Source organism: Rhododendron vialii, chromosome 8a (assembly GCF_030253575.1).
Source record: "Rhododendron vialii isolate Sample 1 chromosome 8a, ASM3025357v1".
Classification (NCBI taxonomy): Eukaryota; Viridiplantae; Streptophyta; class Magnoliopsida; order Ericales; family Ericaceae; genus Rhododendron; species Rhododendron vialii.
The window spans coordinates 34,228,564-34,255,417 of record NC_080564.1 but is presented as its reverse complement, the minus strand read 5'-3'; the positions used below and the strand labels follow the sequence as shown (position 1 = coordinate 34,255,417).

General features: G+C 38.5%; 4 protein-coding genes across 6 annotated transcripts; 2 read left to right on the top strand and 2 right to left on the bottom strand.

Moving 5' to 3' along the window:
- Positions 1-430: 430 nt before the first annotated feature.
- LOC131336432 (protein indeterminate-domain 7-like) lies at positions 431-4,269 on the top strand. 3 transcript variants are annotated; one of them, XM_058372276.1, is made up of 4 exons: positions 431-782; positions 887-1,117; positions 1,720-2,116; positions 3,096-4,269. In XM_058372276.1, the coding sequence occupies exons 2-4, from the start codon at positions 916-918 to the stop codon at positions 4,063-4,065; spliced, it is 1,569 nt and encodes a 522-aa protein (XP_058228259.1). In that variant the 5' UTR covers positions 431-782; positions 887-915; the 3' UTR covers positions 4,066-4,269. The 3 variants fall into 3 exon arrangements, with proteins under 3 accessions (XP_058228259.1, XP_058228258.1, XP_058228260.1); XM_058372275.1 differs by having other exon boundaries at positions 866-1,117; XM_058372277.1 differs by having other exon boundaries at positions 467-622; positions 866-1,117.
- An 8,665-nt stretch (positions 4,270-12,934) lies between these two features.
- On the top strand, positions 12,935-14,532 carry LOC131335685 (LOB domain-containing protein 22-like). The gene is made up of 2 exons (XM_058371156.1): positions 12,935-13,831; positions 13,945-14,532. Exons 1-2 carry the CDS (start codon positions 13,107-13,109, stop codon positions 14,027-14,029), a joined length of 810 nt encoding a protein of 269 aa, XP_058227139.1. The 5' UTR covers positions 12,935-13,106; the 3' UTR covers positions 14,030-14,532.
- A 148-nt stretch (positions 14,533-14,680) lies between these two features.
- Positions 14,681-17,918, bottom strand: LOC131335684 (alpha-amylase-like). The gene is made up of 4 exons (XM_058371155.1): positions 16,655-17,918; positions 16,381-16,519; positions 15,390-16,174; positions 14,681-15,086 (listed from the first exon to the last, which is right to left on the bottom strand). Exons 1-4 carry the CDS (start codon positions 16,736-16,738, stop codon positions 14,832-14,834), a joined length of 1,263 nt encoding a protein of 420 aa, XP_058227138.1. The 5' UTR covers positions 16,739-17,918; the 3' UTR covers positions 14,681-14,831.
- A 5,844-nt stretch (positions 17,919-23,762) lies between these two features.
- On the bottom strand, positions 23,763-26,320 carry LOC131298799 (putative pentatricopeptide repeat-containing protein At1g17630; the record flags this gene model as incomplete). Its single annotated transcript, XM_058324267.1, is given in 3 exon segments — positions 23,763-25,409; positions 25,412-25,562; positions 25,565-26,320. Coding segments are annotated over 3 exon segments (2,247 nt in total), but the record flags the coding sequence as incomplete, so codon positions are not given.
- Between the last annotated feature and the right edge of the window lie 534 nt (positions 26,321-26,854).

The following is a 26,854-nucleotide window of genomic DNA, read 5'->3' as shown; positions in this document are numbered from 1 at the left end:
GGCCATGATCATGTCTTTGGGATTCAATCAATGGATCAATCATTCTCACTGTAAAAATTTGGAAAGCTGGAAAAAGGTCAATATTACATATCGTGTAGAATATTACAAACGATTGACATCTCTCTTTCTTTCTCTATCATCTTTTCCATGATTCCATCCATATACAATTCAAATTCTCTTTTTACAGTGTTGCTTTTTCAACTTTATACTTTAGGGGAAGGGAAAGGTAGTGCAAAATTAAAGAGGATTTTTTTTAGCAGAAAATAGATTTTTTTTTGAAGTTAAAAATACAATAAAGAAAGCTGAGATTTTTCTTCGTGTAGGAAACAGAACAGAGGAAAAGACAGAAAAGTGCACGTCAGATTGAGCAGTAGGGTTGTGGGCTTTGGGTGTATTCTGAAGGTTTACAGAGGAATCCCTTTCTCATCCACATCAGAGGAATCCCTTTCTCATCCACATCCCCTCTCTCTCTCTCTCTCTCTCTCTCGTGTGTTTTAAGGGGTGGGTGGGTTTATTTTATTTGTTCATCTTTGTATTCTTGTTCTTGGATTTTCTTGGTTTTAGGCAAGCTAGGTCGTAGAAAACATGAAAGAGAAGAATAGTGGCAGTTTCACTTAGCTGAGTTAGCTCTCTCTCTTTGTTTCCTTTCGTGCTTTCGAAAAACAAAAAATTGTCTGTTGGGTTGATGCCAAAGATGGAAGAAACCATCAGCAGCTAGCAAGCCAACTGAGCTTTTCGATTCAAGGAAAAGAAGCTAGAATTGATCAGCAACTCTAACTTAAGTCTGTCTGTCATTCTTTCTCAACATTTTGTCCTATTTTACTTAGCTTTTATGGGTTTGAATTTGTCTTTAATTGGATCTCAGATATCCTTATCACGCAAAAAGGGCTAAAATCCATTGCTGTTGGTAAGAAGATGATGAAAAGTTTGTTAAGCCAACAACAAAACCCAGGTGTTGAAGAGAACATGTCAAATTTGACTTCTGCCTCTGGTGAAGCAAGTGTTTCTTCCGGCAATATTAGGGCCGAATCTGGCTCTATTTTTCCTCAGCAGTATTTTGCTCCTCATCAAACTCAACAAGCAGTGAAGAAGAAGAGAAACCTACCAGGCAACCCAGGTTTATCTCAACTTGTCCCTTAATTTTTGCTTACTTTTTTCCTTTGTATTTTTCTTTCCTTTAAATAGTTTTTGGTTTTTCTCATTTGGGTGTCAGAACTTTATTGGAGTTGAATCAGATTAATAAGATGCAGAAGCAATAGCTTTGTCACCTAAAATACTCTCTTGGCAACCAAATGGAGTTCTCAAGTCTAAACTGTCTGCTGATTTTTCTTTAACCTAATTTGGGTTTTGGAATTTCATTTGATTTGGATCAAGCCCAGATGCACAAGTGAGAAATCTAATTGTTTTGCTGTTTTTTTTTGCAATGTAAATTTTCATTTTCTTCATCTGGGTTTTTTTTTTTTATAACTTTATTGGAGTTGAATCAGACCCAGATGCAAAAGTATTATTTGTTTTGCTGAGAATCTATTTTTAACTTTCACTTCCTTGGACTTTGAATCATACCCAGATGCAAAAAGTGATAGCTTCATCAGCCAAGACTCTCTTGGCAACAAATACACCCCAAGTCTATTTGTGTTGTATAATTTCTTGAGAACTATCTTTAAATCAAATTTTCACTTTTCCTGATTTGGGGTTTTGAATTGTTGGATTTTGAATCAGACCCAGATGCAGAAGTCATATCTTTATCCCCCAAGAGTCTCATGGCAACAAACAGATTCATCTGCGAGATCTGTAGCAAGGGGTTTCAAAGAGACCAGAACCTCCAGCTGCACAGAAGAGGCCACAATCTGCCATGGAAGCTGAAGCAGAGAAGCAGCAAAGAGATCAAGAAAAAGGTGTATGTTTGCCCAGAACCCAGTTGTGTCCACCACCACCCGTCAAGAGCACTGGGGGATTTGACAGGGATCAAGAAGCACTTTTGCAGAAAACATGGCGAGAAGAAATGGAAATGTGAAAAGTGCTCAAAGCGGTATGCGGTTCAATCGGATTGGAAAGCTCATTCTAAGACCTGTGGCACAAGGGAGTACAGATGTGACTGTGGCACCCTTTTCTCTAGGTAAAATACCTGCTAACTTGAAAACCAAATTTAATTAGGGCAAACATATAGGTCAGTCTAAGTCCCATTATAGCTCTCAACAATCACAAATCTTCACAGAAAAAGAGACGAATATTAATGATGGAATTTGAAGAGAATTTTAGAGTGTGATGCATAATTCCTTTCAAAATTGCATCAACTTTTTTTTTTTTGGTTCCACGGTAAAATAGTGTCCCGGTCGACTTATGTATACCTTGACTAATTTCCTATTATTTCCAGTCAAAAGAAGACCATCCATGCCTAAACTAGGAGAGTCACAAAAAATTATTTTCTTGTCACCTAACTCTAAGAATCGAACTTTGATCAATTGTGTAAGTAATCAACCGGACTAACTCTTGGGAATCAACTTTGTTACGAGGAGGGGTTGATACTATTGTTGGCCCCTGCACAAGCCATGCAAGAATTCAATTGCATCCAACAATTAATGATTTGATAAGGGCGTGAAGAGGAATAGTGATATAGACAACGAATCCATAATAAGTCAATGACATTGGCTAGCAAATCTTCAAAGGCAATCATGTTGAAGAAATGTGCACTAAAATCTTGAGAACTTGTGACAAATTAATTGTACCATTTTTGGACATCGAAAGAAAAAGATACATAAAAGAACTAAAGAAGTCTTCAAATTGAAGAAGAAAATTAATTTTAGTTTAAGGATTTATGAAGTTTGAACTCAACTTGTGTGTGTGTGTGTGTGAGAGAGAGAGAGAGAGAGAGAGGGGATAAGTATACAAAATAGTGATGACAAAAAAAGCTGATATGGACCATATGGTCATGTCAAAGATATCATAGTGGGAGGCAGAAGGTTGGAAAGGGAATCCTTCTGATCCTAAGTCTTGCCACTTATTTATTTATTTATTTTTATTTTTTATGATGGTGTAACTTTGTCTCTCTTGTTATTTGATTTCGCTTCCACTTTCTATTTTTTGGCTAATTTCAGGAGGGATAGTTTCATCACTCACAGAGCATTCTGTGATGCACTAGCAGAAGAAAGTGCAAGAGCAACAATCACAGGAGTAAACCCACTACTCTCCAGTACCCAATCACCAATTTCCCACATAAACCCTCAAAACATCCAATTCCAACCCCAATTCCTTCAGTCATTCCAAATGAAACAAGAGCAACAAAGCTTCAACAGCATCCTCCCTAGACCAGATATCCCACCATGGCTATCTTGCCCGCCGCCGGCTGTAGGATCCGGCCCCGGCCCACCGCCCCCAACACTCTTCTCCGCCACAACACGGTTAGATCACCAAGACTTGATCACAAACCACCAAGATTTTGAAAACCCAATTAGCCCTAACTCAAGCACAACCCATCAAGTTCAACCCTACCAGCACCAACCAATGGCATCGCCACACATGTCAGCGACTGCATTGCTGCAGAAAGCAGCCCAAATGGGTGCAACAATGAGCACCGCGAACAAGAACTGCTCAGCGGGTCATGGGCCCCACCAGGGCCAAGATCATCACGTGTCTGCTGATTCCTCTGGTAATTACATGATAACAGCAGCAGCAGCAGCTGGTTTTGGGCAGAATTTGGCATCACGTGAAGGGATGGGAACTGGGTTTTTCTTTCCTTTTGGGGACAGCAACAAAGCCCAGCTGAATCTTTCTGGTACGGAGGCGGGTTCGGGTGCGGGTGCAGCTGCACCTTCTTCTTCTTCTTCTTTTTTTCAGGACATGATTTCAATCTCTTCTGCAAGTGGGTTTGCTGGGTCTTCTTTTGATGATACATTTGGTGGTATGTTGAGTTCTAAGAAAGATGGCGGCGGCGGCGGCAATGAAGGGATGACTAGGGATTTCTTGGGTCTGAGACCACTGTCTGAGAGTGATATTCTGAGTATAACTGGTCTTAGTAACCACGTCAGCAAACAAAACCAAACCCAAAAATCATGGCAAGGTAATTAATTGCATTTTTAAAGAACTTTTTTTTTGGGTTCTTTTACAAGCTTCAGTTTTGAGCTCTCTCTTCCTCTTAGTTATATTATGGTCTTAAAGCTTTCTTCCAAAAGGGAAGAGTCTTCGGAAAAACCCTAAGTATATGATGACTGCATATGTACGTAGTTGAATGTCTATCAATTGTGAACGTGATTTACGCCTTTTGTTTTTGAACCCAAGTGTGCTCGTCGGCCAATTTTGAATGCATTTGTGTCTGGATCTATGCACTTTCGTCTATGTCCGTAGCATTTTTGGTGTTGAATTTGTCATTAGTTGTGGTTTCCACATGTTGCCGCATGGGAATTAAGTGCTTCTTCAATCCTGAAGAACACTGATTTTTAGTGTTGATACGATTTTTTTGTGTCTCTAGTTTTATCCTCGTTTAGATATAAATTTGTGACTGGATTATAATTGAATTTTTAATCATGTAGCCAGACATATTATTGAACCCGGCCAAATCAAAGCATTTCTGATTATTCAATTCTTGAGTGGTGTTAAATTCCTAGAATGCGAGTTGAGAAACCTCTTCAACTTACTTTAATTAAGTGAGCTCTATTATTTGAAAAGATGTTCTTGAAAACGAACAAAATCGTATTAATTTCATGACAAGAGCTAAATGAGTAGTTGCGGCTTTGTGTAGTCAACAAATACTAGTACTAATTCATTAACACACATGATAATGTTAGGTTGGCGGGACACATTTTTTAATCACAAGTCCCAGTCATTCCGTTAGACGATATTTGACATAATTTATTTAGGAATGCTAAATACAAAGAAAATTTACCCCGAAAAAAGCAATCCATGGTTGAGAATCACTTTGATGATTGGGTCTTACACATTAAAGTGAATCTCAACTACTAGTTGCTCTTTTTGGGGTATTTTCAGGATAAATTTTTTCTGTCCCTAGTATTTTCCTAATTTATTTGGCCTAGGGCATGTAACTCTCTCTCTCTCTCTCTCTCTCTCTCTCTCTCTCTCTCTCTCTCTCTCTCTCATAATTTTGCTTATCAAGGGGGAAATATATGAGTATATGATTATGCATACATGAAGTGATTTTAGCAATCCTGTTTTTACAAACAAAACTTCTCTTTTTTGTTTTTAGTATGTGAAGTTATCAAAATAACCTTTCACTTTGTACAAAAATCATTACATTTGAATAAAAAGAAGAATAAAATATTGAAAAGTAGAAGGGTGTTTTGGTAACTCCACACACTAAAAACAAAAAGGAGAGTGTAGTTAGCAAAGAGGGTACACATACATGTCTTGAAGTGACCAGAATTAGGAAAATAGGGTTACCGACAAGTATTTATTCAGTAACAAAAAGCCACAAGTTATGTAGGAAATACCAAATAATAATGCCACATGATACTTCGAGAGTAACCATTAATGTGCCGTTACCGGGTAAGCATGAACTACGAAGCATTGGATTCTCATAGAAGTGTTATGCAAGTATATGTTGCTGGAGTGGAATGAAAAAAGAAGAGATATATGGTGTGGTTTGACTCTCTGGCCGGTGTGGGTGAAAGTGGGATTCATTAATCCCGAGGAAAAGGATACTACAAGTGTTGACGCCTCCCTCGTAACCCTAGCCATAGCCAACAAACAGTAACGCAAGTAAAAGCTGGATATTCGGCTTCCTTTTTCCTTGGATTTTGAGAATGGGAATACTCTTTTAACCAAAGCTGGATATTCGGCTCTCTATGTCAAGGCCATGTGACTTGTGCATGGCTTTTTTTTTTTTCCATCCAAAAATGTAACGGAGGTTTTTTTTTTTATCGGCAACAAAATTTTATTAACAACGTAACGGAAGTTGATAGGAGATCAAAATGAGTATTGTATTCCGAAACAAATTTTACTGGGTTGAGCTTCCGTGTAATTTCAGAAAGTGGTACCGAGATGCAATTTGGAGGGTCAAAGAGGCAGATTACACTATCCAAAGGAATTAATTGTTAATCTGCATGTCAAAAATGCAGATTACGTACATTGTCCACCAATTAGTGTTTACTTTAACGTCTCTAGGTTTTAACCACTAACTTAAAAAAGGGAACTAAGTAGAAAATCTTAACTTGTGTTGACAGGAGATTAACACCGTATTCCAAAACAAATTACAGGCTCTAATGCGTTGAAATTAAAAGGTGGGAGATCAAAGTGGTAGAGAGACAATATTTGGAGGGTCAAAATGCAGATTACCTTATCCAAAAAATACTCCCCCGTCTCATTTCTTTGGGAGTCCGTGCTACTTTTCAATTGATTATATCCTGCAATTTATTAAACAAGATCCATATTGCATATAAAAAATATTATCAATTAAAAGTTATAATTAATTTTTTATCTTGTTGGAATAAGATGAAAGACAAAAGAATGGGCACGGAGGGATAGTTCTGCTGCTTCTGCATGTGACTTCAGTTGTAGTTTTTAAAAAAAAAAAGAACTGAAAAATGGAAATAGGTAGAAAAACAGTGTTTTATGTTTATGCCTTCAAGACATTGGACTTCTCTCGAGGTGTTTCATAATCCAAATACTAGTGTATTTTTTTTCCCCCTTGAAAAGTGTAAAGGGCAAGAATTCTATTCCATAGTTTATACTAGTAACCATTTACAGGGATTAATTTTACTAACAGTGCAAACCCTCATTGTGTTGATTCAGCGCACGTAACTACTTGCAAGTTTTAAATAGTGGTAGCAGACGAGAGTATCAAATGATATGTAACGGAATTTTGGTATAGTGACCGTGAATTTTTTTAACTGTAGCAGACAAGAGTATCAAATGATATATGTAGCAGAAATTGGGTGCATGTAGCAACCGTGAATTTTTTTAAAAATTTACTTTTGGTGCAGGAGCACGTGAAGCAGCCGCAGTGGTAAGAAGTTGCTGATTATAAAATAAAATAAAATAAAATAAAAAGCAGCCGTGAAATTGACAAAAAATCGGATATAAAGTGTTACGTAGCGAAAATCGGCCAAGACAGGCCGGTGAGAATTTTGGGTAGCACCGTTAGAACAAAATATAGTGGTACTGAAAGACTAAAAAATTGCTACGTAGCGCCGACACACTAAGAGGGCCCATATTTAAATTCTTAATTACTTGTGTGGAGAGAGAGAGATTATGATCAAATTTAGGCATCATTAGCCTATGATCATATGAGGAGATAAAGTAGATGCTTTAAGTTGAAACTTTAAACAAAGAGTACGTGAGAGGTGAACACATACATACATACATATATATGTTTATATACTGTAGTACTGTATCTGCTGCTGTTGCTGTGTTCGGTCAATGTAGACATTGCATTGGCTTTTACATCAAAAGTGGTGTTTGGCACCTGTCCTCCTCTGAAAAAGATAAAAAAAAAAAAACAGGGCAAAATAGAATAAACCAGAGACAGAGAGAGATTCCTCTGAAATCCGGCCACACCCACCCCCACCCCAACTTGGTTTTTTAATATTCGTTTCTTCTTCAGAGAGAGAGAGAGAGAGAGAGAGAGAGAAATACTATTTGTATCAAATATGTCTATCATTTCACTATGCAATGGTACCGTAGCTAGCTTCTTTCCACACAGAAAATCTTAGCATGGAAATAGTAGCATACGTGAGAGGCATGGAGTATGAAATATAGTAAGAAAAAGAATGGGATGATGAATATCAGCAGAGAGTCACAGAGAAAGGTGTGGGCAGGAGCATGCTCCACAACAATCCCCATGTAGCTAAGATTTTTTAAATCACTCCCACTGTCTTACAGTTCTGTTTCACCGCTCGTTTAATTTCACCGTGCTTCTCGGCATTCAATGGTGAGATATGTTTTTTAAACTTTGACCGGTAATAGTTTGTTTTTAATCCGAACCGTCTAAAACACTTATGGACGATGAAATTAAGAGCCGTAAATGAGAGCGATAGGAATAGGGGTAGAGTACTTTTGGTTCTTAAAATCTTTGAAGTCATTTTATTTGGGTACACACACATACTCACATGAGTGTGTGTGCATGACTCACCACTCATGTAAGTGTGAATGTGTGTTTGGGTGTAGTGCTAGAATTACTCTTTGGATAGTTATTTTCGCACCCTTTTTTTTTATTAATAATAATTAACCACGTTCTTTCTTTTTCTTTTTTTTTTTATGTGAATTTATAATATTGTTATTCTTAGTGTGAAGGAGTATTTCAATGAAAGGTTGATTTTATAAATTCACATCATAAAAGGACATAAAAAATAGAGGTTTGATTATAAAAAAGGAATATGTGAAAATCAATTTTATTATCTTCTTTTTTTTTAACAAATCGTTGAATAAAAAGCTTAGGTATGCACGATATAACCGGTTACGCACGGAATCGGCCTATATGTAACGGTTCTGCACTTGCCGATGCCGTGACATCCCCACTCAATCGGTTAGATGGGAAAGAGCAGTTTCCTCTATAGGTATCTCAGTCTGTTTTCGATTCTTGGGCCAGTTCACAACCTCTACGGCCTACTTGACCATTTTCGGGTGATTAGGCACTTTAAATTAAATTTCTGGGTAAAACATGGTAGTAGAGGTGGCAAACGGACAGGGTTAGCAAACGGACGGGTTTGGGCGGATTAAAACGGATCGTGGGTCAAATATGAATGGGTCGAATATGAGTCAAAAAGTAAACGGGTTGAAACGGATCAATTCGAATATGGGTCAAACCCGCTGACCCGACCCGTTTTCTTTCTTTCTTTCTTTCTTTTTTTTTCCCTCTCTTCCCCCCTCTGATTTGTCTCAATAAGGAAATTCAGAAAAGTAAAATTTTATGATTAAAACTCAATTTTTTTATAATAAAAATGAAGCAATTAGAGCCTAAAAAAACTTTTAAAAAATCAGGTTTTTACTTCTTCTTTTTTTCCATTTCCAAACAGTAACGTAACTTCGACGAGGAGTCAGAAGCCGCATTAGAGAATTGTCTAGAAGGCGATGATTGCACCGAAAAATATGTTTTTATTCAAATATTTTTCACAATTTGTTAGTTTTGCGTTAAATTTTTTGTGACTTGTACCTTTTCGGTTCCTCTAATCGCAACAAATCAATAAGTTACAAAAATTTGACGTAAAACTAACAAATAAAAAAAATGGAGTAATAATAAATCACTCTCAATTTATCCGAAAAGCTAGCAGTAACTAATTAGTAAGTCTTGATCTAAACTTTCAGAGCTTCGGTTTTGCCTTGTCGGTCAGCTCCTTCGTTTCCTCGTCAATGGTTACTGTTTTTTTCTTTTTAAAAAGTTATGAGTTTCAATCAAAAATTTTTATTTTTTTTATTTTTCTTGACGAGACGAATTAATAAGTCACAAAAGTATGATACAAAATTATTAAGTATGAAAAAATCTTGATGAAAGACAACAAAAAAAAAAAAAAAGTCATTTTGACTTGCCAAATCAGGATTAATTTGTTTTAGTTAGGCTCCGTTCCAGAAACTTTCTTAAAAAATAAACAATTTATTTCACATTTTCAAATTCAAAAATAATGTACATGAAAAATAATTTTTAAATTTTTTTTGCATCGTATATAAGATCTCGATGAGATCTTTCAAACAAAATTCATATTACATATTTTTAGATTTCAATAAGCTTGTCATTTTTGAGCTTGAAATTGCTTTATTTAAAAATAATGGGCTTTTTGGAGTTCTGGAACCCACCCTTAGTTCTTTAAAAAAGTCTGTGAAATGGAGAGAGAGAGAGAGAGAGAATTTCTGAGGATCGATGAAGCTGATTGAAGTAGAGAGAGAGAGAGAGAGAGAGAGAGAGAGAATTTCTGATGATCGGGGATGAATCTGATTGAAGTAAATAATGAAGACCGAATTTGGTAGGCGAGGATTTTTAGCTTAAACAGTAATTAACTCTTGTGCATGGGTCTTTTAGTTCTAATTAATCCATATTTGATTCATTTTTAACCCATCTAAACCCTCAAAAATATGTGTTTATATAAATTCAACCCATTATACAATATGAACGGATTAAATTGAATTATAAATAAAAAAATTTAGACGGATTAAAAAATATGAATTAGAATTGCCACATCTACATAGTAGTATTTTTAAAATATACCATTGCTACACTGACTCGATTCCCGAGTTCAACTTCTGTCCTGGGAAAATTACATTAGCATAACATGGCCCTGGGAAACTTTTGAGAAAATACGCCTCAGGGCCCTCCTCACCATGAAATTTTTCAGTACCAAGTGGGTACCACGTCACTCTATTGACGTGGTGTCTGAGCAGACACATCCAAATCGTCCAAAAGTGTATTAGACGGCCCAGATTGAGATACTCTCTCTCCTCTCACCCCCACACTCTCTCTCTTTTTTCTCTCTTCTTTTTCTCTCTTTAAATCCGAGCCGTCCAAAACTGAAATGCACGGCCCAAATGCACCAAGCTGGCACCACGTGGTACCCGCTAGGCACTGAAAAATTTCTCCTCCTCACCACACATAATTCACATATGTGGGTTTAAGCCAACATAAAAAAGTGAACATGCATCAAAATAATAATCTATTTATGGTGCGTTTCACCAACTAAAAAAAGTATTTATTTTTTAAATTAAATGTAATATATTATTAAAAAAATGATCTATTTTGTATAATAAAAATAAATATTTAAAAAATACGTAAAAAAATAGAAACCTTGGCAAAACGTGGTGATCTCTAGTACTGTTGACCAGTGTGTCAGTTTTGGAAGGTCAATTTGGCTCAATAATGGCACCTTTTTCTTTGACACAACTCGATCTCTTTCTCGTGCCTCATCAAAAGTATATTGGCAGTGCATATCACCATTCATTGCTTTTCTTTTCGTCCCTTAAAATGGAGAAAAGGAATAAGATAAAGCACTCTTTTGACAACTGAAGATAATAATGCTCGAAAGCCCCAAACCAGGGCACGCTTTGGCAACTACAAAGAAAAATACCTTCAATTACTATCAATGATAAATCCCATTCATTCGTTCCGCTAGGATTCTTATTTTGTAAGTATTCCCTCCGTCCTATTTTGTTTGCTTTTTTTCATTGTTCGTGCCGTTTTTTAAAAGCTTATATGTCACAATATATAATATTTTTTTATAATTTTAAAAACTTTATATTATAGAACTAATCGAGAACTATCAAACAATATTCATATTGCATATTTTTGAAGATTCATATTTGAAGATATAAGTGATTGAAAACTGACACGAATACCAAAAAAAACAGAAAATAGGACGGACGAAGTACTTATTTTTTGTTTTACGAGACATGTCATTCTCTCACACTACATCATCTTTAATTCAAAAAATAAATACTTGGAGTATTTTATTTAGTGGAACACATAAGTACATTTTGCTTTGCTCTTTTCTCCTCGCAAAAATTTATAATTTTCAAATTTTTTGGCTACTCATGTTTTTGTGTCTTTATTGTTTTTTATCAAATAATTAACTTTTTGGATGCATATAACATATTTCTTTTCAAAAAGTTAAAAAGTTTTTTAAATGCCCACAAAATTGACTAAATACTATACAAAGGATTAAAAAAGTTCGTTAAAATGATATTAAAAAAAAAAAAAACGCTTGTGTTACACAACCTAATACTCGTCGATGCATGGTGTTTTTTGACTCATCCTCTACTACAGCAGTTGAAAATGGGGGACCTTGATAGACGTATTGGATGGGACCAAGCACCAGACCCAGGGTCCCGGGTTCAGTACTCGATTCGTTTGTGCTATTTGGCTAACCAGCATGGCCGAGAATGTCATGTTTGATCGTGATGGAGTAACTGAAAAGGAAAATCAATTAATGCTTTGATGTTATTTCTGTCTGTGAGCAGACACGAGAAAGAAGAGAAAAACGAGAGACAGATATCTCCAAGAGTTAGAATGAGTTGATCACTTAAAAATATTTGGAACCTCTTCACTCATTGCCAATTAATTTTGAGATGGATATAAAGTTTCTACAGATAGCAAAACAAAAACCAAACTACATTAACGAGTCACATAAAAGCAAAACACTAGCTCTAAGGAAGAAAGCAAACTTGGTACACTGGTTTGACGTAGCTGTCTCTCTCATCAAATTTGTCATCTCATCAAATCCAATGCTTATTATTGGTGAATTGCTGATTTCTGGGGCAAAGTGGATCCTTCAATGTTTAAAAAAGTGATAAAAATCAAAATTTGAACAATCTCTTGGATTGCATAACTCTCTAACATTCTACAAGAGTCACGAAAATACATATTTGAGGTAAAATTGTGTTTCTTCTCTTAGATTAGAAATGCTCTAAAAGCAAGGAGGAGGCACTCTCTGTGTTATGATGAAATGGCTAATCAACATGGCTGAGAATGTCATGGCTGGTTGTAATTGAAAAGGAAAATCATTTCGACGCTGTTCGGTTTGGATTTTGAGGAAATTAAAGGCTTTTAGAGTAATGAGTAGAAACTATGCCCAGAAATTTTGAGACCTCAAAACGAACAAAACCATGGCTTTGATGTTATTTCTATCGATAAGCAATTGTTGAATTCGCACCCTCTCCATGGATGGAATGGAAATCTCCATTCCATTGAATATGGCAGCGACATCTCGCCTATTTTAGAATGAACGTACGTATCCTGACTTCCTAAATTAAATAGAATTACCTCGTTTTGATAATTTAATTAATCATTTAATGTATAAAACTTAATTATTATTATTTTCCAAATTTACACTTAGCCAACAACGTCTACACGTGGATTTCTATCACAAGACAATGGAAAAAGTCTACACAGTTTAATTCAAATCAAATGCACACAACTAATCACCCAGCTGGCATCCCAATTACCAGACTCAGCTTTCATAGCCCCAAATATTGCAACTGAATTTACTCTCTCTCTCTCTCTCTCTCTCTCTCATGTCTCCACCCCCACCCATTTCTCTCCATCTCCCATTCCATTTCCGAACCTTTCAGTTTTCTCCGCATTGAGAAAACAAAGCTTCATCTCGAATCCCTCCGCCGGAAACTCAGCCGAGAAATCTCCCACACGCCCAAATTAACAAAATAAAATCCAACAAGCAATGAGCAACAATCCAAGGGCCAACAACACCACCACCACCCACGCTTGCGCTGCATGTAAATACCAACGCAGGAAGTGCGCGCCCGACTGCATCCTCGCCCCTTACTTCCCTCACCATCGCCAGCGCCAGTTCCTCAACGCACATAAATTGTTTGGCGTCAGCAACATCAGCAAGACCATCAAAAACATCGACGACCCTTGTAAGAAGGACCAGGCCATGCGCACCATCATCTTCCAGTCCGACACTCGGGCCAACGACCCTGTTGGCGGGTGTTATAGGATCATATGCGAGCTCAAGTGCCAGATCGAATACAACATGGTTGAGTTAGAACTCGTCCTTCAGCAACTAGCCTTGTGTCGTGCGCCACCGGTTCCTCGTCAACCTCGGATGCCATTACCGGATCATGCATACGAATCGTTGGCTCCAGCTGATTGTCGCGATGTTATCAAGCCTTGCCTTGATGTGGAAACGTGTGATCCGATGAGTTATGATCCTCGTCTTCAACAACGTAATGAAGAAGAAGAAGATTATTTTTTGAATCAGCCATCATTACAGCATGTTGAGTCGTGGGGCATGCAAGATACCGCGATATCTTCCTTGCATGACAGGCAAAGTTCTGGAAACGAATGCCATGATTTCAAGCCGACCAGTGTTGATGTTGGTGGCAAGAGATTCGAGCTCAAGTTCGATTATGAACATGAAGACGAAAGAATTGACATAGAGAGGTTTGTGCCATCACCCTACTCATAGGATCAAGAAAGGGTGCCGGATAGAAACGAACTGAAATCTCCAATCTCACCGCTAATCAAATAAACATTGTTTGGCTTGTAATGTGCAGTGACGAGGCCATTTCAAAGGACAAGAAGGTCATTGTAAAAGATGAGATTGCTGCCTTCATAGAGAATGCAGGCTTAGCAAATTAAGCTTGCACAACATATTTTGGCGAACCCGGCCCCATAGCATTGCTCTTGTGTCATTAGGTTTTAGCAAAGGAAATAGACAATAGAAGCAATACTAGATGATCTCTCTGTCTGTCTGTCTCTCTCTCTCTCCCTTTGTTGGGTGTGTGTACTGTATTGCATATATACTGTGCAGAGAATCATGTTTTTTAATGGACTGTGGAGTCCAAAATACACTCATCAGAGTTCAATACATGTCAATAGATGCTATGGAGAATTGACACTTCCTAGATTTTCCTAGTGGAAACATGGGGAATTTTAAGACGTGTAGATAATAAACCTCTGGGAAAGAGATGTAAAGCGGAGACACAAAAATGTCGAGGCCTATTACGTACCCAAGTCACCTTTGAGAGGGGAAAACAGGAATTGTATCAGGGCTCGGGTATTTGGTGTCGATGGGTGTGAATTATCTTCCGCGTGGTCAAGTTGGTGCAGAATCGCACAAATCTCTGTCGTCATTTTCCTCTCATAATTGTTAAGTACGCGGATGTGCTTCCGCCTCCAGCATAATGCAAAAAATAAAAATAAAATGCTGACATTTCTCTCCACAACCATTTCTGCAAGTCGTGTCCAAAGGCTTGACAAATAGTGCATGAAAACAGGAAAATTCCAGTATATATGAAACTCTTGTTCATATCTATAATCGTTGTTCATACATCTCGCAGCAGTTATTCTAAAGAAACATCCCCGGAGGTGTAAATGGGAGTACATAATAATGGGCATGTTAAATACTATACACTGACCTTATTAGCAATACCACATTTTTTTATGCATTTTTCTCCCAAACAGCATAGTCCAACCCTGAGTGAACCAGCTGATAATCTGGTGGAATTAGATTTCCTAGACCACCATTTGGCCCAATCTTGACAATGATTTTTTCATCAATCTTTGCTACATAGAGACCAGAATCAGCAGCCAGAATCTGCACTTTGCTAGTTTCAGATATCCCCTTGTTCCTCCTCAATGTTGAAAAATAAACAAGCTCGTCTTTTATGCCCCATTGGAAGAAGTGGTCGTAAAACTACAAAACAGGATAAGCAAATCTCATATTAACAAAATAGCACGGATACCAGATATTATGAATCAAAATTCTTTTTCTGAGCCCTCGGTATTTAATTTCTAGTTAACATGGGAAAACATACATCGATGTGTTTACATAGTGAAGATTTGCGTTACATGTGAAAAATCATGGACATAAATCAAAATGATGATCGCATGGTCTAATGGGTAATATGCTCTCTCTTTTTTAAGCAACGGATATGTAGGATGAAATCAGTAAATCACATGCTAACAAAGAGGAAATGCACAAGGACGCAGAAATTACTATGGATGGAATCCCCGGATGAGTGAGAATGTAAACATATCCTTGCAAGACTTTATCAGTTGGGAATGGCCAAATCTTCTGTGATTCCGAGTCATGATTATCGATAAATGTCACCGCATTCTGAGGCAAAACTCCTATCATTCCCGAAGGCTGTCCATTCGAGTCCTTCAATCTCGACCACTCTCCTTGAAAGGCAGCGTGGAGAACCCCTTTTGTTGTGAAATCAAATGCGGTGACGACCCCACCTGCATCTTGAACCCATTGAACCAACTGTTGACGGTGCTCGTCCGTGTTAGTAGTAGTCTTGTTATCTGGACCATACGTGAAGAACTTCCAGTACTCACCAACAGCAAAATTCGGTGACGTATTCGCCATGTAGATTTTGGTGAAACTTGGCGAGTATCCGGTGGCCATATCAAAACGCCATCCTTCGAACCCAATTTCAGTCTTGAGCCAGTTCATCCAATCTGATAAATCCTTTTGTACCATCGGATTGAGGTGGTCGACATCAGGAGCGAGTCGAAAGTCCTCTCCCGTGTCTGGATTCCCGGTGGCATTAGAACAATTGGCATCGCCTTTGCAAACGAAGGATGGCCCCCAATCTAGGCGGCCATCAGCAGTTCCTCCCTCAAAGTTGCACAAATTCTCAGGGCCTCTGTGGTTGATTACTATGTCAGCCACACATTTGATTCCCTTGTCTTTAAAAGCCTGAATCAATTTCTTTAATTGCTCCTCATTTCCGTATCTTGATGCATCGAGATCATACAACCTTCCCGGTATATACCCTGAAAGGAGAGAGGGGATAAATTAAACATGGGTCGTATTTATTGTATCTTTCGCCCTTTTTTATCATCATTTTCCATTCCAACCTACTTTGTTGATTCCTTCTTCCTCTTTTTCAACTTGGTTATCTGCCCAAGTGAGAGACACCATACATAAGGCAAACGAAGATGGTCAGTAATGAAGTATGATCAAACTCTAACAGTAGTACCTTGCGGATGGCCTGCAAGAGAATGTGAGGGTGAAGGTAGCCAGACATGGGTAACTCCAGCATTAGCCAAGTCTGGAACAGATTTGATGAGCCAGTTGTACCACCCTTCTTCCTTACTGCTTGATGCCCAGTTAAATCCCTAGTAATCATAAAGAGATGAGTTTAAAAACGCATATAGCCAATACATAAGTACTCCATATACATATTCAAAGAGAGAGAGAGAGAGAGAGAGAGAGAGAGAGAGAGATGAAGATTGTAATGGTGTTTGGGGCACCTGAAATAACAAAGTAGGAGTTGTGAGAGCGGGAAAGAAAGAGAGGGAGAGACAGAGAAAAGCAAGCGAAGTAACAGTGGCCATGATTCTCCTTTCGGTGCAATTTTCTGGGCAGATACAATTCTGTATGTATATATAGATACGTAGCTACAAAGGCTACCGGAGGCTTCAAGACAAGACAATTGACATGAACTGAAGTCAACAAAGGACAACGCCACTCCTTTACTTTTCTAAGAAGCAGATCACATAATTCAACATCCCAAGTGAAATTGGAATTTTCTTGTCAACATCCCATGATTTGGTGCGGGGGTAAAGCTGGGTTTTACCAACGCAGCTTTAAGAATCAAGTCTTGACTTGAATTACAGTCAACAAAGTGTTGTGCCCCAGGGATCACCACGCACACAACCCACTCACTGATTTCAGAGAAAAAACTCCATTTATATATATACTCAAACAATGTATAAAAATTTGAAAAAACCTCTTCGGGAGCCACATTCCGGCTCACTGCTAAGGAGCCACACCGGCCCCCCACGCTCAACCTCACCCTCTCCCTCACATCTGTGCTACCACACTATTTCAGCCTACACACTACACACGTATATATAGGCAAAAACCAGCGAGAAACTTCCAAAGAGCATTCAATGCTCTCCACGCGTGAGGGAGCTGAAGTATCCAATGGCTGCCAAAGCCAATCTTCTCCTCTGACTTTTTGGCCAGCCATCAACATCACCCACATGGGTGAATTTCCAACACAAAGGACAACGACACTGATCCACTTTTTTAATATAAAAATATATTTATATCCTCTCAAATGGAGGAAGAATTGGAGGATTGGATCGGAGACGCTCTAACAGAAAATTCTGCCTAAGTGCTTCACACTCACGAAATCTTCACTCATTTCATGGCAACATACCCCCTTGAAATTCACCGAAAGTAATTTGACACGGATCTCTGATTTTTCCCCCTAAATCAGTTGGATGATTAATAATATCATGTCAATTACATTAGCCTGAACAGTCAACTACACAAGAAAACCATAATATACAATTATACATGCATTATACATAATCGAGGCCAATACCACGACGTCAAGCACCCTGGTACAAGCACACTCAAAAAGGAAACCCCATGATGGAGAGAACCAACCAAACATTGTGCATAGGTGCAAGTGCAACTGAGTTAACTTATTGCCTCTTTTCTCTCCCTCTCATGTCCTCTATTGAGTTCAATAAAATCTTTCTTTTTTTCAATCAAAAAAAAAAAAAAAACTGAACTAACCCATTTGGTTGAAGCTCTCGGGATGATTGACCACTTGAATTGTGGTTGATTTTCCCCCACTGTTGTTCCAGGTGATGAAAGGGATTAAGCACTTGACTGATTTTCCAACAAACCGATATCAGTTTCCTAGGCATTCTTTGGGTAGCATGCAATTTCCTTGGCAGTATAACAAAAAGAGAGTCAATTAACTTGCTTACATAAGCGAGTTATACACAAACAAGTAATTCTCAAAACCACCTACTATCACATATCCGTGGATTACCTCACCCTTGTGAAGTGAACCTGAATCAGCAGTAGCACAAACAGATACAAACACAGCAAGTGCTTCAGCCGTAAAGCCAATTCCCATTTTTCTCATCTCACCATAAAAATGCGACGTTGCTTCATGACGCCCACACCTAGCATAGCTAGATAACAACGAAGTCCACATTATGAGGTTTGGCTCCAAACCATCGGTTTCCATCTTACGAAACATCTCAATAGCACCATCACAATCATAATTCGTTGCAAATCCTGAAACCATACAGTTCCAGGAAACATGGGTTCTTTCAGCCATTCTGTCAAACACTCGGCGAGCATCTCCAACTTCCCAACCTTGCCGTATATGACCAACAGCTCGTTCAGAACATGGAGATTATATTGAAAACCCACCTGGAAAACATGACTCCGAACATTCCTGCACAACCTAGAATCACCAATCAGCCCACAAGCCCTTATAACCAAAGGGAAACTAAACCCATCAGCCCCAACCCCTTATAACCAAAGGGAAACTAACCGTAAGGGCCTCCTCATGTTCCCCACATGTTACATTAGCTCTCAAGATTGAGTTCCACAAAAGCAAGCTTGAAAAGCAATCAACTTGGGCAGATTCAAATGCTTTTCGGCATCAAAAAGAAGCCCAAAACGGGTATAGGTAGCCACAAGTCTGGCCGCCAAGAATGAGGACGTGTGGGCCCCAGTGAGGATGATTTGGGTGTGGAGCTGTTGACATTTTTGAATGGTTGTGGATTTTCGGAGAAGGTGATCAAGAAAATCAAGAAGTTCATTGTGGCCTTGTGGGTCTGATGGTGGAGGGAATCAAAGATCTGACGGCTGAAAATTGGTGGGTAGAAGTGTTTGGATTGATGGAGATATGGTGGAAGTGAAATCAGGCGCCCTGAGGAAGCGCCATGAAGCATGGAGGTAGGGATGGCCATCTCGGGCGATCCGTCCATATCCGATCCGTTATCCGTTCCGAACGGATCGGATTTTTCGGATATCGAGGCGGATTCGGATTTATTTTTCAAAAAAAATTCGGAGATCGGATCGGATTCGGAGGTAAGTCTTCCTTCGATCCGATCCGCCCCGAATCCGATATCCGATCCGTCCCCGATCCAATCCGCCCCGAATCCGATATCTGATCCGCCCCGAATCCGATATCCGATCCACCTCCAAATATCCGACTATATAAATACCTCTTATTTTTTGGTTAGTCAATAGTCAGTCTCCTACCCAATTGACTTCACTTCACACAACCCTCCTCGCCCATGACTTCTCCCCCTTCTCTCTCTCCTCCCCAACCTGCCTCCCTCTCTCTAAAAAAAAAACCCTCCAGCAACGGAGAGATGCGGCAAACTCCCCTCAGGAACGCGGCAGCGAGACTCCCTCTCCATGTTACTTTTATTTTTTTTATTTTTTTTCAATTTGAGTTTTTTTTTTATCGAGTTTTAATCTGTTTTTTTTTTTTTTCCAAATTCGGATTCGGATATCCGATCCCCGTTCGGATCGGGGATGGAGGACAAAAATATAATCCGTTCGGATTTCGGGGCGGATTCGGAGGGGGGGTGGAGGGTTCGGATTCGGATTCGGATATTGCAATATCCGCCTCGTCCTCGTTGTCCAATCAACAAAGGACAACGTACGACCCTCCTCATTTTTTTAAAAGACGTTGTTATCCTTTGAATTATAGATTTGAGCAATGACTACCTAAGAGCATGTACACCAATGATAGCTTTATTACCTAGTTCAAAAATGCAAAATCTATTTTACCTATTCATTTTTTACTTGTCCATTATAAACAATCTTCTCTATTACTCTCTCCATCACTATTTAAGAATTATATAAAATTGGGTTTGGTTCTTGGAGGAGAGAGAAGAAGACTGGGTTTGGTTCTTGGAGGAGAGAAAAGAAAAGGCGTGCATCAGAGAAATAATATTTGTTTATTTTTTCCTTTGCTACAGTGCCTAGCTTTTTTTGGAGAGCTACAGTGCCCATTTGTAAAATACCTATGCTGATAGCTAGACTGGTGCAGCCTCCTTTTTGAGAAATTTCTCTCTATTTTACCTAAAAGTGTGATATAGAGAAGCTGGTGTACATGCTCTAAGAATAGAGCTTTGACTATAGCATTAATAGTTTATGTATTCAAGCATGCATTTAGTCCTTAGGGCATCTATAGCGGTATAATCAAAAATGGATAACCAAATGTTGACACATCAGTTTTTGATTATTCATTTAAGAGGTTACTAAGTTTATCAATATTGAGGTTCACAATGGTCGCTTCTAATTCATAACCAAAATAAGGGATTCACAACAATTCCAGTCTCTCTCTCTCACCCTCTGTTTCCCGCCATTCACTTCTCTTCATTTACGTTTTTTTTGGGCAAAAATATATCGATTCCCTCCCTTAATTTTGGAGAAAAATCGGTGACTTCCTTCCTTCCTATTATGTTTTTTTTTTTTTTTTTGGGGGGGGAATAGAAATGGGAAAGAATAGAGAAATATCTTAATCTGGCGACGATGGGTTGAATGGTAGATGATCGAGAGATATGACCTTCACTTTTGGAGGGAAAGAAAGAGAAATAATTTGTGGGTAAAGTGGAGAAGATATAGAGTTAGCGAAGAAGAGAAGAAGAAAATACCAATTGAAACATGCGTGTATACAAATTTTGAAGCTAGTTAACTTATGTGATGTGGGGTCGACAAATTTTGATTATGAAAAATGTTGCTAGTTTTGGTTATCCAAAGCCTAAAATTTGATTATTTCTAAGGATATTGTTAAGTTTGATTATACCATTATGAGCCATATTTTGCACAAATATTATTAACTTTAAAAACAATTGGCTTTTGATTATACCACTGTGAATGGCCTTAAGTAATTTAGTTGAATAGTATAATTACATACACTTTTTTTGATACTATTGATTAAATTAGTTCATTGGCTTTTGTCTACATGCATTTGTTGCAAAGTAATCAATTTTGTCCTTCCATATCTTTGCAATATAAATACAGTCACCAAGATTTCTCTCACTGAAAAACATTAAATTGCAATTTTTTTGGTAAGTAACATTAAATTGCTATAACCACAAAGTCAAGAATTATGGCCGATAAAAATCGCAAAGTCAAGAATTACAGAAATCCTATTTGTACCGACCGGATCCATAGGGAAAATGCACCGACGGCCACCGGACGGCCGTCTCCGGCCACCGGACGACCGATCCGAGCCGTCCAAAAATTTTAAAAAATAAAACCGAGTGGGCTCACGCGAGAATCAATGGCATCCGAGGTGTGTAGGGTACTTGATCCGAGCACCCCTTTTTCGGATCAAGTACCCTACACACCTCGGATGCCATTGATTCTCGCGTGAGCCCACTCGGTTTTATTTTTTAAAATTTTTGGACGGCTCGGATCGGCCGTCCGGTGGCCGGAGACGGCCGTCCGGTGGCCGTCGGTGCATTTTCCCTATGGATCCGGTCGGTACCAATAGCAGCTCTCCAAGAATTAAGGCTGAAAATTTGGGAAGACAGAAATACCCCTACAGAAAATGAGAAATTCCTCGCACAAAAAGACAAAATGAAGCATATTTGCAAGGACACGGATGAAATTCCTCAAAAGTCCGGAAACCCATTAAAGTAAATTTCAATTCGCGTGAATAGTGCATTTTGGTAAGTAATATTAAATTGCTATTATTAGGCTATAACCACAAAGTCAAGAATTAAGACCGGTAAAAATTGCAAAATCAAGAATTATGGTCGAAATTTTGGGAAGACAGAAAACCCCCCGCGAAAAATGGGAAATTCCTCGCACAAAAAGACAAAATAGAAGCATATTTGCAAGGACACGGACAGAATTCCTCAAAAGTCCGAAAATCCGTTAAAGTAAATCTTAATTCGCGTGAATAGTGCATTTTGGTAAGTAACATTAAATTGCTATTATTAGGCTATAACCGCAAAGTCAAGAATTACGGCAGGTAAAAATCGCAAAGTCAAGAATTACGGCCGGAAATTTGGGAAGACATAAATACCCCCGCAAAAAATGGGAAATTTCTAGCACAAAAAGACAAAATAGAAGCATATTTGCAAGGACATTGATGGAATTCCTCAAAAGCCTGAAAACCTGTTAAAGTAAATTTTAATTCGCGTGAATAGTGCAAAGTAAATTTTAATTCGCGTGAATAGTGCATAAAAAAGCGCGAAATGACACAAACAACCTAGCATTGACACAACATATTCCACAAATATGCCGAATTGAAGGACCCGATCGGAAAAATCAACCAAAATTGGCCAATTTGGTTTTTAAGACTCAACATCCTCCATTTAGATTCAGGGGCCTGGATTCATTTGACAACAGTACATAAGGCACAAATTGATTAGAGTATTAGCCAATATTTCCACTCTCAAGGGTAACTTGGACGCTACGACAACACATATGTGATATGTGATTAAGATCAGACCTTTCAGTTGCGCGAGGAGTCAGCTTCTCACTCCAGTGCTGCAGCTCTAGCTAGCTCATGCCACTGGAATTCAAGCACCTGATTTTCCTTTCTGGAGATATCCCTCTGTCAAAGGTAACAGCCCGTAGACACCTTCAAAACTTCTTTTTTTTTTTTTGGTTAAACGGAATTTCAGACACCTTCAAGACTTGTCATGAACTCAATTCAACAAAGGACAACGACACTCATCCACTTTTCTAAGAAGCAGATCACATGATTCAATAGCCGCCACTTAATTACATGTTTGGCTGTCCGCAAAAGCACTCATCACTCATCTAATAAGGGCATCTCCAATGCATGCTCCGTTTCTCCAAAATTCAGAGGAAAATGTAAAACCAATCCTCCATTTTCTCCACCATTTGCGGAGGATGAGTTTCCATACTCCCAAAATATGGAGTATCAAAAATTATTCGCTGTGTTTGGATGAGTTTTTGAAAAAAAATTAAGAAATTTTGTGTGAGAATAATGATTGCAAGTAGAGGTAATGAGTGGAAAGAGATAAAGAGATAAATGAGAACAATGATTAGAGATAGGAGTAATGAATATTTTTTGAGTTGGATTTTTTTTTCAAAAAGAAAAACGAACAAGGCATCAACTTTTCAAATTTCATTTTTGTCACCATGAGCATTTGACTCTAAATTTAAATACCAAGCATATCCTTTATACATTTTGGTTGTATTTTGATAAATTGTCTATATAACTTTTAATATATACATTCACTATTTACAAACTTGGTGCCGTGGGAAAGATAATGACGAATCTTTAAAATAAGACTAAAATCAAATGTATTTATTTCAATTTCAAAAGTGAAAATTAATCAATTAATATTGGAGGGAAACATTTAGAGATGAAAATAGAGATGTGTGGGTTGGAGTTGATGTGAATAATGAATTCCTCCTAATCTGTTTTTTTAATATACAAAAATATATTTAAATCCTCTCAAATGTAGAAATGGAGGAAGAATCGGAGGATTGGACCGGAGAAGTTCTAATAAAAAATTCAACCCAAGTGTTTCATTCTCCAATCATTCCATGGCACCATACCCTCTTGAAATTCACCGAAAGTAGTTTGACACGGATCTCTATGAACGATTTTTTTTCCCTATAAATCGGTTGGATGATTAAGAATATCATGTGAATTACATTAGACTGAACAGTCAACTAGGCAAGAAAGCCGTAACATACATGCACTATACATAAAATCGAGCCCAAAACCATGACGTCAAGCACCCTGGTACAAGCACAGTACTCAAAAAGGAAACCCCATGATAGGGAGAACCAACCAAACATTGTGCATAGGTGCAAGTGCAACTAGGCTAACTTATTGCCTCTTTTCTCTCCCTCTCATGTCTTTTATTGAGTTTGTCGGACCGCTTTTCTACCATCTTTCCTAAAACCAATTGGTGGTAGAAAGAGTTTCAATTAAGTCTTTTACAACATTCGATATCGCACACCGCAACTCTGTTTTTAGAGCGATCATAGAGAGTGGCACAAAGCTCTTGTCAGGTAAAGAGCCTTCAATCTCCGTCTGCAGCCCCAAATCCTTGAGTATATTGTAAACTTCGTCCATCCCTCTTTCCAGTGTATTATTATTCCCTGCTGAGAACATATGTACCTTCTTCCGCACCTCAATCCAACTCTGGCCAGGTATTTTCTTTAAACCCTTGGCCTTTGCTGAAATTCTCACCCTAGCAGAATCATCCCATCTTCCAGTAGAAGCATAAATATTAGACAGCAGCGTGTAACTTCCAGTGGTCTCTGAGTCGATACTAAAAATCTGTGAAGCTGTTTCTTGTGCAATGTCTGTGTTTTTATTCATCCTACATGAGTTCATTAGAGCTCCCCAGACATAAGAAGTGGGCTCAATCGGCATGCTTCTGACCATTTCGCTAGCTTCTTGTAAAAACCCCGCACGCCCAAGGAGGTCAACAATACAGGAACAGTGCTCCACCTGGGGTTCAATCCTAAACTTTGATTCCATTTGATCGAAAATCTTGCGACCCTCAGAAACAACCCCGGCATGGCTACATGCAGAAAGAACAGCAACAAAAGTGATCCCATCCGGGTTATATCCAGCTTTCATCATCTGTTCAAAAGTTTCTAGAGCATAGTTCCCAAGTCCATGCATTCCATACCCTGCAAACATTAAGTTTCATGAAACCAAATCTCTGCCATCTATTTCTTCAAACACCAAAAGTGCTTTATCGAGACTACCGCATTTAGTGTACATATTAATCAAGCCGTTTCCCACCAAAATATTCCCATCCATGATTGCTTTAATTCTATGGCCATGGATTTCCCTGCCAAGACGAAGTGCAGAGTATTTTGCACAAATGGATAAAATGCTGGAAATTGTAATGGAATTGGCAAATGCTTTAGCTGTTTGCATCCGACGAAAGATTTCTAAAGACTCCTTCCCGCATCCCTTAGAAGCGAACCCACCAATAACAGCACTCCAGCTTATAACATTAGGTCTCACCATTGGATACACGTCTGAATTTTACATCTGTGAAAATATAGCATTAGCCTCGTCACACAATCCAGATTCTGAATAGGAGGTTATCAAAGCATTCCAACTCACTATATTCTTTATGTCCATTACTGAAAACAAATTTTTTGCATCTTTAACAGCACCATTTCTCCCGTACATGCATATAAGTGAGTTATACACAAACAAGTAATTCTCAAAACCACCTTTTATCACATATCCGTGGATTACCTCACCCTGTGAAGTAAACCTGAATCAGCACAAACAGATACGACCACAGCAAGTGCTTCAGCCGTATAGCCAATTCCCATTTTTCTCATCTCACCATAAAAATGCAACGTTGTTTCATGACGCCCACACCTAGCATAGCTAGATAACAACGAAGTCCACGACTCCACGTTACAAGGTTTGGCTCCAAACCTTCGGTTTCCATCTTTCGAAACATCTAAATAGCACCATCACAATCATAATTCGTTGCGAATCCTGAAACCATACAGTTCCAGGAAAAATGGGTTCTTTCAGCCATTCTATCAAACAATTGGCAAGCATCTCCCATCTTCCCAACCTTGCCATACATGACCAACAACTCGTTCACAACATGGAGATTATATTGAAAACCCATCTGCAAAACATGACTATGAACATTCCTGCACAACCTAGAATCACCAATCAGCCCACAAGCCCTTATAACCAAAGGGAAACTAAACCCATCAGCCCCAACCCCAAGTTTTCGCAGCCGAAGATAAACCCTAAGGGCCTCCTCATGTTCCCCACATGTTACATTAGCTCTCAAGATTGAGTTCCACAAAAGCAAGCTTGAAAAGCAATCAACTTGAGCAGATTCAAATGCTTTTCGGGCATCGAAAAGCAGCCCAAAACGGGTATAGGTAGCCCCAAGTCTGGCCGCCAAGAATGAGGACGTGTGGGCCCCAGTGAGGATGATTTGGGTGTGGAGCTGTTGACATTGTTGAATGGTTGTGGATTTTCGGAGAAGGTGATCAAGAAAATCAAGAAGTTCATTGTGGGTCTGATGGTGGAGGGAATCAGAGATCCGACGGCTGAAAATTGGTGGGTAGGAGAGTTTGGATAGATGGAGATATGGTGGAAGTGAAATCAAGGGCCTTGAGGAAGCGCCATGAAACGTGATGAAGATTTTTCAAATACGGTTGGGTATTTTCTTCAAGCAGTTGGTGGGTGTTACTGTGTTAGTATAAAACTTGCATCTGAGACTCGGCGGGAAAAAACTTTTGGGGATTCTGTTGCTTTCCTTCTTTTCTAATCCATAGATGGCAAGACTTTATTTAAAAGGGAATGCTAGGTACAAAGAAAACTTATCCCAAAAGTACCCCGAAAACAGTAATCAATGGTTGAGAATCACTTTGATGATTATGTCACATACATCAAAGTGAATCTCAACCACTAGTTGATCTTTTTGGGGTACTGTCGGGTAAATTTTCTTTGTCCCTAACATTTCTGTTATTTAAATAGGAGTTTAATTCGACCCATTCTACCTTGAAATTGGGAGCTACCATCTTTAGCATTCAGCAACCCTCAATTTCATCGTTCTAAAATTGTTTTGGACGATCCAAATTTTTAAAATATTTTTAAAAATTCAGACCGTTGATTATCGAGACGGACAGTGAGATTAAGCGTTGCTGAAAACTGTTGCACCTCCATTCTACATTTC

Excerpts from the sequence above, each read along its gene's own strand:
- LOC131336432 (XM_058372276.1), top strand. The coding sequence starts at position 916 with ATGATGAAAAGTTTGTTAAGCCAACAACAAAACCCAGGTGTTGAAGAG. Across the intron at positions 1,118-1,719 it reads AAACCTACCAGGCAACCCAG|ACCCAGATGCAGAAGTCATA; the intron begins GTTTATCTCAAC and ends ATTTTGAATCAG. Across the intron at positions 2,117-3,095 it reads TGTGGCACCCTTTTCTCTAG|GAGGGATAGTTTCATCACTC; the intron begins GTAAAATACCTG and ends GGCTAATTTCAG.
- LOC131335685 (XM_058371156.1), top strand. The coding sequence starts at position 13,107 with ATGAGCAACAATCCAAGGGCCAACAACACCACCACCACCCACGCTTGC. Across the intron at positions 13,832-13,944 it reads GAAAGAATTGACATAGAGAG|TGACGAGGCCATTTCAAAGG; the intron begins GTTTGTGCCATC and ends TGTAATGTGCAG.
- LOC131335684 (XM_058371155.1), bottom strand. The coding sequence starts at position 16,738 with ATGGCCACTGTTACTTCGCTTGCTTTTCTCTGTCTCTCCCTCTCTTTC. Across the intron at positions 16,175-16,380 it reads TCTTGCAGGCCATCCGCAAG|GGTATATACCGGGAAGGTTG; the intron begins GTACTACTGTTA and ends CTCTCCTTTCAG. Across the intron at positions 15,087-15,389 it reads ATCCGGGGATTCCATCCATA|TTTTACGACCACTTCTTCCA; the intron begins GTAATTTCTGCG and ends CCTGTTTTGTAG.